The sequence below is a fragment of the Semicossyphus pulcher genome, unplaced genomic scaffold (assembly GCF_022749685.1).
Source record: "Semicossyphus pulcher isolate SPU_LCO1_2020_fin unplaced genomic scaffold, fSemPul1.0.p SCAF_19, whole genome shotgun sequence".
In the NCBI taxonomy this organism is placed as follows: Eukaryota; Metazoa; Chordata; class Actinopteri; order Labriformes; family Labridae; genus Semicossyphus; species Semicossyphus pulcher.
Genome location: NW_027211692.1, coordinates 23929248 through 23940460, shown reverse-complemented (window position 1 = coordinate 23940460; position 11213 = coordinate 23929248). Strand labels below are relative to the sequence as shown.

Sequence of the window (11213 nt, the reverse complement as noted above, 5' to 3'; positions counted from 1 at the left end):
ACAGCATGTCAGGGCAGCAGCAACATGCAGCAACGATATTGAGATAACAAGATTGTTGCAACGGGAGAGAAAAGTGGAACGAAACAAAGCGGCTCGGACACCCCTCACAAGATTTTTGCATCCATTTGTTTTAGGAGGGTGCTGAAATGGAGTGGCATTGTGCCAGTGATGAGCTCTTGGGTTTCTGTGTGTGTGTGTGTGTGTGTGTGTGTGTGTGTGTGAGAGAGAGAAAAAGTCCTTTCATCAGATGTGTCTTACAAAGTGAGGACAGAACATTTCCCTGAAGTCCTACATTTAATATTTGAAGCAAACCTGTAGAAAGTGACTGATTGAAAATGATTATTATTCAGCTGAGGAGAGGATGAGTAATGCTTTACTCTGTTGCAGGGCTGAATGTGTGCACAGTAGCATTTCTATTACTGCAATACACTCAGAGCTTTGCAGTAATCTAAGAATCCTTCACACCTAGTTACATACAGGATGATACAGGCAGCACAGATCATATGCATATTGTACGTGGACCTAGCATATAAAGTAGAGCACATTGCTATTGTTTGAGTACCGTATGCAATATGTATATGCCTCAACAATGTTATAGCGAGCCTATATGTATAGTCCAAAGTCCTGAATAATTGATGACATCCACCACAGAAGCGGTTCTCCTGCTCTATTGAATTAAGTATGATTGATCCACATATTGCAACTGGAACTATAGGAACCACTCAAACACCATCCTTATCAATTGACTTTGTCCAGTAGCTGTGCATGAGGTGTAAATTAAGATTGCGTATAAGTGGGGGTTGTTGCTGAAAGAGCACTGAGGAGCACTTAAAAGGGTACAGGCCATTAAGCCGTGCACAAGATGCACTGAATGGGAAGCGCCACTGTGACATCACACCGCCAAAGAAGGATGGCTTAATTAAACTTTCATCCGACAAATATTCATGTGCGTTTAATGATCCTGTATCACTTCATTCCACATGAATTATGAATATTAATGAACAGGAGGGAAGGGCAGTGGAAGGGTGTGTTGTGTATAGGTTAGGGCCTAAAGCAAGGGTGGGTGTGGGTGAAGGATGTGTCTAGCCACCAGTCAATCACTTCACAGTCTCACCAAACCCTTCAGGCCAGAGGTCATAATTGGAAGTGAGCTTACAGTGTATGTGTGTCTGTGTGTGTGTACATAGCCTCATTACAGTAGCATTGTGTGGAAGCACGAAACCGCCATAAGATCTGACCAGAGCAGAGGTGGCTGGTGGTGGCCTATTTCTGGGGTCCAGTCCTGTCACGTCTCCCCTCTGTGAATGCTCACTGGCTACCATCTTGCCCTTGAGCATTGCTCCCATTTTGCCGTGCCGTTTCCTTCCTCTACTAATTAAAACAATGCAGCCAAGTCTCATGTGCAGGCATCCAAAAAACCTAGTCATAAAAACAGGAACTGATGCACTGATTAATGAGAACGAGTCTAGATCGTGATGTGTTTTCGAGCTAAATTGCATACCGCTGTTTCATATTTAGCCTCAAAAGGGTTTCTGTAATTGCTTTAAATTAGCAAGGATAATAAAGTGAAAGTCATGCAATTCTGTCAGTTTGTAAAGTACATTTAACTTGAACAGCTGAATGCACGCGTGCTTTGTAGAATAATGAGTGCTCAAATATATATTTATATTTAAGACATGTGACATGAAGCCCTGATAAGTCTTCCAGTTAACCCTACAGTGTGTCTTGCAAATATGCTCTATGTTCTGATATAGCATGCACAACAAAAAAGGGCCTATGGTTTCCAAATAAAGTACATATACTGTAAAAATGTGAATTTGTTCAGGTCTCCAAGTTGAACGCAGGAATGTTCAGCTTAAACTGAAAAAAAATCACAACAATACCACCTTCCTAACAAGCCATTTAGAACCCTTTAATGTTATTAGAAACCTGAAAGTGGGCTACAGGCTAAAAGAGAAACATGAAAAGAGGATATTCCTCTGACAATCGAAATCCAATTCCCTTTCTCCGCATTAAAAAAAAGAGAAACTCTTTTAAATTCAGCTGTTTTTTTCTTCCACAGTGCATAGCAACCATCTGACATCCCCATAGAGATGAAGCCCTCACTAAAATAACTCTGGCATAACTAGCATCATTAGATCAATGCTGCCATCTACTGCTACTTTCTAGGCTCTTCAGCATAGCTTTGTGTGCAGTATTTGTGTAATGAAAAAAGGGTTATTGTCTAAAGATGTATTGATTTTCACTTTAGAAATATAAAACAATAACATCATCTATATTTAAAAAGCAAAAACACATGCCAATGTTCTAACCTGGTTTCTGTAAGCAGGAATGAGAGTATAACTGAGTCAGCAGGTCTTCCTGTTTCATCTTCCAGTTAGTTCTCCCCCTTTCCCAATTTCCACACTGTATACTTTATCCTTTGGAACCGCACTTTAGTGCTCTCCTGAATGCCTTCCAATGGTTATAAAAGTGGGAGGAAATACATCAGGGAGAAGTATGGGGTAATGGCAATGTAGGGACCCAAAATAGATCCAAGGGCTTCAGTCATCAAACAGTATACTGCACAGGTGTGGTTTTATGGTTTAGGCTTTTTTTTACTGCCTCTATTGCAACCTTGCACCATTTTAAATCATAAGCATTTTGTGGGAAAGCGTCAGTACATCCAATACGTCAAGTGTTAACAACTATACACAACAGCAAAAGTCCCGCAAGACATGATGACAGCCAAGATTTTGGTATTAAATTGCAGCGTTTATTGCCACGTGAGTAATATAAGTTATGGAAATGGCACCTTGCATGGAATAAATATGTCATAGAGAAGCAAGGTGTAGATCCTTCTTTAATGGCTATAGCATGAGGTCCACTATGATCCGAAATTAAACAGCAAGAAAGGTAAAAGGAGCTGACATGCCATCCCTGTTTCTTTTACTTTAGTTCCAGCAAGCCAGAATCTTTGAGGATGTTTCCCGGGCATGAAGGAGATACTAATTACAGTTTAAATTGGTCTAATTAATATGGAGGACAGACACAGAGGCCTACCTTGATTAGGCTGGAAACCAAGCCTCTCCTGCCGCTCGCTTGACCTCAACACTTGATGATATCGCCTGCACCAGAGGTACTTGGTTCCAGGTGCTGGAGTCACTGACCAGGTCACAGTGAGCCAGAGGCTAAGGATTAAAAAAAGAAAATATAAGGAAACCTCACCAGTCTGCAACAACCAAGCTATCAAAGAGACTGAATATGAAGAGAAGAAGTAAAAAAGAAAAAAACAGAGCAAAGTGAAGACGTCAGTGCAAAGTATGGGCTACAAATAATAGGAAGTTTACAGAAGTTTAGAAGTTAACAAAAAACGTTGAGAAAGTAATTGAAACTTTGTGTGTGCAGCTAACCAACATTCACAACCTTTTGTTGGGATTGTTTGACTTGTAGTCTCGCAATACTGTGAGTAATAAATGCTGCTTTTTTCACATTTTGATGTACAAACTATATCTCTTATTGTAGCGCTTGAGGCTCCTCAGCTTATTGACTTAAATGAATGTACCTGCATATTATTTTGCAACTTTTGGTTTAATGCCCTTGTTGCAGCCTATGCTAATTTGTCTTAAAGTACCAGTTTATGTTGGATTAATGTCATGTTGGCGGATTCAGTGTAATCTAAAAAACCATGGGAGTGCTTCTCTTTCTCAGAAAATAAATACATAATGAAAATTAGCAGGGACACAAAGCAATGTGGCCTGTAGATTGGAAGCAATTAGTCGATAAATGACTCAGTCAATCATCTGAAAAATTAATCCGCAGCAAATTTGATCACCGGTTGATCATCTGAGTCAATTATTAAACAAATGTTCCCTTGCTCCAGCTTCTCATGTGAGGATTCCCTTCTCTCTTTGTTCTCTTGGTACCAACAGACAAATACAGGTTACCAAATATCCAATTGGAGCTGTACAAGTAAAAACATTTTCAAAAATGTTTATATTTCAAACTGCTCACCTGTTCAGTGTTGTTTTACTTGACCCTACTGCTACAGCTGCCCAAGAAAACAAAATAAATGATTTGATGATGATGATGATGTATTTCAGGCTAAATATGTAAGGTATTTAAACATATTTATAATGACAACAGGTTTACATTCATCCCCGTTGCTGTAGTTTAACCAAATGAGCTATTCTCAGAGAAACATTAGTTCGACAACATTACACAGGCCTTATTAAATATGTCGTTATTCAGCCACTGTTCTTTACGACGGAAGCTCGAGTGTGACGCGTTTCACTTTACGACAGCCTAGGCCTCCCGTTTGTATTTAGCAGAGTGCTACTTGCGCTAGACGTTAGCATTATCACCGTTTGGAAGGTATCAATACTTGCTCAAATACAATGGGAATAGAGGATGAAACGGATCGGACGCTCTTCATTAGAAATTTAGATTCAAGAGTGACGGAGGAACTTTTATTTGAACTGTTTTTGCAGGTACTATTGTTGCATACGTGAGACATGGCTAGCAAAACAGATAGCATTAGCGCTGTGTATGTTTTGCTAACAAATCGAAGGCACAAAATGGCCCAGAAATGTTTGGTTAAAGGGTTGTGATGCCATTTTTGGCTCTATAAAGACTCCAAATGTTTATTTTGCATTCACTGTTAAAAATTTCAAGAGGTTTATTGATTAATTAAACGTAACGGCAGCTAGCGCTAGCTAGCTAGATAGCTTTAGCAAGAGGTTGTTTGGGTACGATATTAACAGATTGCTTTTGCAGGCAGGACCTCTCATCAAAACTAAAATTCCAAAAGACACGGATGGGAAACAGAAAACATTTGGTTTTGCTGTATATAAACATGAAGTGTCCGTACCATATGCCATGCAACTATTAAACGGGACAACGCTGTATGGGAGAAGTCTTCACGTGCAGTTTAGATCAGGTGAGTTGACTTTATTAATTTCAAACGCTTAATATTTTATACTAGTTGTCATGGACAAACATTTTTGAGCACATACGAACCCTAATGCAGTTCCAATGTTAGACACATGTTTGGTCCTCTAATCACATAGTTGGGCTAAAGATTTAATCATTGTTTTAATCTTAAAGGGCCTTGTTTATTAACAGAAGAACGCCCCTTGCTGTTTTAGGGATGTGTAATTAATAATTTTGTTAACAAAATATCTTCTAAAATTTAACATGGCTGTTAACATCTATGCAAGGTGTTTCAGAAAGAGACCACAGATGCACCTGGGTCTTAACTTTACTTTCACTTCCACATTCACCCTGCACCCTCTTCAGAAAATGAATCAGAAATATGCTTGCAGAATCTATGTGCCAGCCGCTAATAATTATTCACCATTTCTGTTTTCTACGTTTTGAATTTTCCATGATAACCACTCTAAGCTATTGAGGCCCTATAGCTCACCAAAAACGTAGTACTCGGGGCACTTACATACAGTGGGTGAATGTAAAATTGTGTATACTTGTACTTCAAATGTAGTGTATTTTGAGGTACTTTGCACACTGTTCAAAAACTAGACTCACTGACAATTTAAAACAATTGTTCAAATTATTTTCCCCTACTTTCTCCTTGTCTGTTTCCCTTTGTCTAATCATAGGAAGCACTCATAGCAGCAGTCCAGGGAACTCACAGAATTCAAGTCCTGCAAATACACCAAATCCCCATGGCCAGAGGTAAGAATAAGACAAGGGTAGATTGTGCAGTCCCACCAGAAACAAAATTGTCTTACCATCAGTTTCAGTCGCAATACAGCAGCTATTGGCTCTGTGCTGTCTCTCAGTCTCAACTTAGATAGACCTTTGTGTCCCTGTCGCTTTGCAGAGAGGTCTCAATATGTTCCCAGCTTCATCTTAAGCTGTGGTTGTTTCATTAAACCAACCAACTTTAGCAGTTAAGATTATTTTTTCCTTCATTTTAAATTACAAATTTAATTTTGGTAAATTTATCCTTAGTGACGATTAAGCATAACAATTTTAAATGTATACCTGTTTCTTCAAAAGTGGTACTTTACCTACAACAATACAAAATAAATGCCTGTTTTGTTGGGCTGTAAATGCTTTAAAGATTTTTAACCTAGTTAACCCAGTAGTTAATAATTTAGAGGCATGGCGTTACTGTGCTACTTACTTAGACATGCAGTTCTTTCATGCTTTTAGCAATGTTCTGTGCACAAAAATTGGAACTATGGCAAATTATCTGGCATATAATGGCATTGCACCGGTCTGTATTCACACTTGTAGAGCCCACTGTGTGCAATCTTTTCCATGTTTCATGCAACAGTGCCCGTTTTGGGCATTTGCTGGAAAAAAAATTCAAGAGAAATAAAGCAGCATCAGACATATCAGTCTAGTGTAATGTAGTCTTGCACTCTTGCACTTGACTAGTTGTGCTTAAATTATGTAAAGAATATGTTATTGTTCAAATGATGTACCTTTTGTACCAATATTTTTATTTTGCGGCAAATGAAAAAAGGATGTAGCTATTGATGTCTAAACAATCCTCTTACAGATGGGGATGGGCATGTCAAGAAAAGACTTTCAGAGTTCAAGTCGTGTTTGTAAAAAAGAGCCATGTGTTTAGTTCTATGCACTTAGCTGGTTGCTAGTTTGCAGCTACAGCAGACTAAAGCCAACTGAATCAGCCTAAAGAAAGCTGGAGGACTGAAGCCGGGAAGGGGTAATGTTAAACTGTGTTGACATAAAAGCTCAGTGTCCTCGCCTGCAGCTCGCTTTGTGTTTTCACTTGTAAAATGTATATTTTAAAAGGCTCATTATTACAGTTTCCTGTTACTCTGTAATGTAGCACAGTGTTGACAATGTTACTTATAAAACTCGTTCTCAGCCCAGGAACTCACGACATTGTGCATATAACAGTGCCAGAAGTTTAGCTAGTGTTCTTTGTTGCAGCTCAGGAAAACCTTTTTGAATTCAAAATTAGATAATGATTGTAAATTAAAAAGTATTCCCTTTTTCCCCCCATTTCCAGCTTTCTTTATTATTTGTAATTTACAAGAGTAAATGTGTGTGGAGGAAAAAATGGAAGAAAATAAGAGCCAAAATTTATTTTTACCTTGAGTGTCCAAGTTGTCTAAGTGTTATGTGTTGCTAATTTATGTTGTTGGACTGAGTACTGATTGTGCTTGGCTTGAGGTCAGAGTTTGCATTAGCAGGTTGTAGTTAAAAACATGATTGACAGAGAGATATATTATTCTTATGCCAGTATTTACATGCGTTTCCTTAACAAACGGTGGAATTTTATGACATGTATGGTATGGCTGGATGAAGTATGGAGTCTATTCACTCAATGGCTCATTGTCATCATAAAATGTTGAATTCAAACATTGGATGCAAGTCTGTATGTTGCACCTGACATTACGCAGTCTTGATGTTTGGCCTTCTCGATGATATATATAATATTGTGTTTGTTTTACTCTTACAGGACACCAATACAGTTCAGTTCTCCACCATATACTCCTCCGCCCCAAATGCAGAGGTCCTTTTCGTCTCCCGATAATCTGCAGAAGAATGTTGTGGTAATGTTTTCATTTTATTATAATGACAGAGTGCAGCACATGTCAGAATTTATAGTCCCTTTGTAAGATTTGTAAGTATAAAGTACTTATCTGTCTTTTCCTTCATCTGTAGATGAACAACATGATGTGGCAGCTCCACATGCAGCAGCTTGAGCAGTTGAACGGCAGCTTATCCAAGCCTCCTCAGAGGCAGCCGCCTGCAGGGGGACATTCCGGAAGAGGTGGCTCAAGGCAACACGACAACTCCCCCTACCGTCACAATACCTCCCAAACGGGCAGCGGTGGCAGAAACCAGCGATACGCAGATGAACAAGGTTCCGGCCGTCATCAGCAACACGGCCACGGCAGGGACAACTATCACCATCAGAGCGACCGGACTGGCAACCGTCACCACGACAGCAGAGGTGGCAGCAGACATCACGACGACAGGGGAAGCAGCCGCGGCTACCAGGATAACAGATGGCGACGCTACTGAGACGCATAAAAGGATGTCTTGTAAAGACTGACGTTTCTCACAAATCTGTGGACATCTTGCTAAAAAAAATCATGGATTATGTTGACAAATTCACATGTAAACTCAGGTTGTTTGTACATAATCCAACCAGATTTAATAACTTATGCCTTAGAGCAATTTTTGTTTACTTTTAAGGCGTTTTTAAATTTGTACACTAAATGTGAGTTTTTCCTCACAGATATTGCAAAAAAAAAAAGAGAAACAAGTGTATTATAATGAGAGCAGGGGGGGGTAATCAGTCATTTTGGGAGATGTAAACACACCCCACTTGTATTTAAAAATATTTAGGATATTTACCAGTTTTTATTTTATGCAAATAGTATTTCAATGGTGCTCCCAGGACTTTACAAACATCTTCAGGTACTTTGCAAAAAAGAACAACCTTTCCAGCTAAAGATTCCACCAGCACCACTTTTACTGCAATAGGGCACCACCCTTTCTTAATGTTAGATCTGTTGACCTTGCTCTTTCTAAAAATGGGCTTTGTTTTATTTTTTTATTCCGAGTCTGTAAGACAAACTGTTTTAAAATGGACGTTTTCATTATTATAAAGCTCCTTTCATTTGATCGTTGTGTTGTCTTTCATTTGGCCACAACACGAGTGCTTGGATCTTGGCTGTTCATCAAGAATGCTATTTACAGCTCTCTGTGTATGTCACTAAGATGAGTAAGCTATTGTATGTTGATGCTACATGCCTTTTATACATGCACACATGGCCTTATCTGCACCTATAAATGGCCCACGTGTAAATAATAGGCTTGTGCAGCGGGTTATGAAGTAATCTACAGGTGGCGCCACACGCATCCTTTTATTGAATCAATTAAGATGTTAAATATATCTGAGCCACATGATCAGCTCCTACATCTGACCTTTCTATTTAGGATGCTTTCAAGTCTTTACATGGATTTAACACCCACCCTGTTCACTTTACAGCATGCAATTATGTTCAGGTTATTTCTTGTTCACAGAGATATCCTGTTCTCTTGTATCAGAAGAGTCTTAACACCACTCTGACAATGGCGCAGGTTTTGGTTAATTTGCAGATGTGACAGAAGCAGGCTATTGTCCCATCCCAGAATTAGCAGCATTTTGATCCTTAACATCTCATGTTGCGATCCGCCTTTCAGCATTGTTTCCCCTAGCGTCTCCGCTCAGGCTGTCTTACAACAAAGTGATGATCAAATCCTTTAATGTCCGCGTCGAGGTCATAATCTACCCTTCCGAAAGTGCTTATGCCACTAACAGAGGCTCCCGCGCTGTATCGACAACTATATCCCCAATAAGTCTCCCAGTGTCCAAAAGTGGAGGTGCATTTGCACCCTCTGCACTAAGCTCTGTGTCTTGCCTGTAATCTTCCTCGTGTCAGATTGCATCCTGATGCTCCCAAATCGCTCTAATAGAGAGTATCCTCCGCTCGCTGTCGGTGCTAGGAAGGCCCTTATTGCGCTTCTGGCTGTGGCATAACTCTTTTAATTGGTTGATCTGCCTGGCGTCTCCAGCCCTGGAGCGCGCGGATTAGAGAGGCCGCTCGGTAGCCGCTGCTGTGTGGACTTATATAGTCTCCTGAAATGATCCACTTCCAAACATCCAGATACCCTCCCTCTCTAGCAGCCCCGCAACGCAGACCACAAGTGTCAAGATGCCTGCACCCGTGATTCCTGGACCCTGACACCACCTCAGGTTGTTGGGTTCATTGGTGCCACAGTAGCGTGAGCTGTAGGCCTAATTTAGCGCGTCATAGTGTTTGTAATTTATGCAATCTTCATTTCTATATGATGTGATTTTTTCCCCCCATCTTAGATCTTAGACTATGCCATATTGTCAGGTTTTCTGACAGAAATATACGGAGTTTAATCCTTAAACTTAATAGATTTGCTTCAAAGAAACCGAAAATGACGCGCAGTTCATTGTAATGGAGACTATTTACAGGGGAAAAAACATCTACTCTCTTCTCTACAAGAACACGTATTGAAACTCTTGTTTAAAGATCTTTGTTGAACAATTTGGCTTTAATTAAATTTTTAGCGCCCCTTTTTTGTTCCTTTTGCGGTGGCTTCCCTCCCCACCCGACGCGCAAAAAGTCAAATGTGCTCCACAGCAGTTGTTCTCCCCCCCCTCTTTGATCAAGCCATCAAACATGTGAAAAGGAGCCGAGCTTTCCCATGCAGAGCTCCCATATTTCCTCCTCCATAATCCTTCTCTCTTTGAACACGGCGACTTCGGAGGCGCAAGCCGCCAGAGAGTTAAAATGTATTCCCAATTCTTGTGATCATAATCGGTTTCCACTTTGGATACAGACATTACTTAGACTATGACGCGCCGGCACGTGTAAACTTTTTGCTAACCAAGTCTTTCAAACATATCTGCTCAAATCTGCAATACCCAAAATGATTTTAGCAACAGTAAAAACCCAAATATTGGATAATATTGACATCATTAAAGAGGCTGATTAAAAAACAATTATAGTAAAGCAATTGAAAAAGCAAAATAAAGTTTGTGACAGAGAGACGCATGCGGAGAGATTCAGCCTGTCAGAGGAGCTGAACGTGCCGGTATGTGAGGTATTTCCTCACATTAATGTCAGACTCATCAGCCCGTATAGAAGACGCTCCTACCACATTTTCTTGACGTCTGTTTGATCTGACTGACAACAAATATCCTTAAAAATGCTTTTATACTTAAATCTAACTTATCCTGTGCCAAACTCGAACTTCAAAAAGAATGCTGGTAGTCTTGCTCTTTTTTTTTACATTCCCATTTGATATATGTTGAAAGTTAGACAGTTATGTCTTCATACCATGGACGCGCAACAAATTGTTGATCAATAATAAATTATAACCGCTTGCGTCAGTTCGCTTGGCATGTCAGGAAAGAAATGCCATGAGCGAGCCGGCCTTTAACAACAACTCTGACCAACTACTGACTTTTTGCTTCTTTAAAAGCAGCTTCTGATTTTGGTGTTTTTAACGCGAAATTCTGTATTTTGCGACAATGTGCTGTTATCATTAAATCGTCACAGTATTAGGCTATAATTAAAAACAATACATTTTTTTACAATGATGACGAAAACAAGTTTACAAAGTTTAGTCCATCTTTGTTGTAACTAAACAGACGCAATGGCTGAAACCGTAACGTTGTTAAAGGTGTCTCTACTCACCACACAGGA

General features: G+C 39.8%; 1 protein-coding gene across 1 annotated transcript; it reads left to right on the top strand.

The window, feature by feature from the left end:
* Positions 1-4305: 4305 nt before the first annotated feature.
* rbm7 (RNA binding motif protein 7) lies at positions 4306-8613 on the top strand. The gene is made up of 5 exons (XM_069668793.1): positions 4306-4469; positions 4756-4918; positions 5598-5673; positions 7439-7532; positions 7645-8613. The coding sequence occupies exons 1-5, from the start codon at positions 4377-4379 to the stop codon at positions 8005-8007; spliced, it is 789 nt and encodes a 262-aa protein (XP_069524894.1). The 5' UTR covers positions 4306-4376; the 3' UTR covers positions 8008-8613.
* The last annotated feature ends 2600 nt before the right edge of the window (positions 8614-11213 follow it).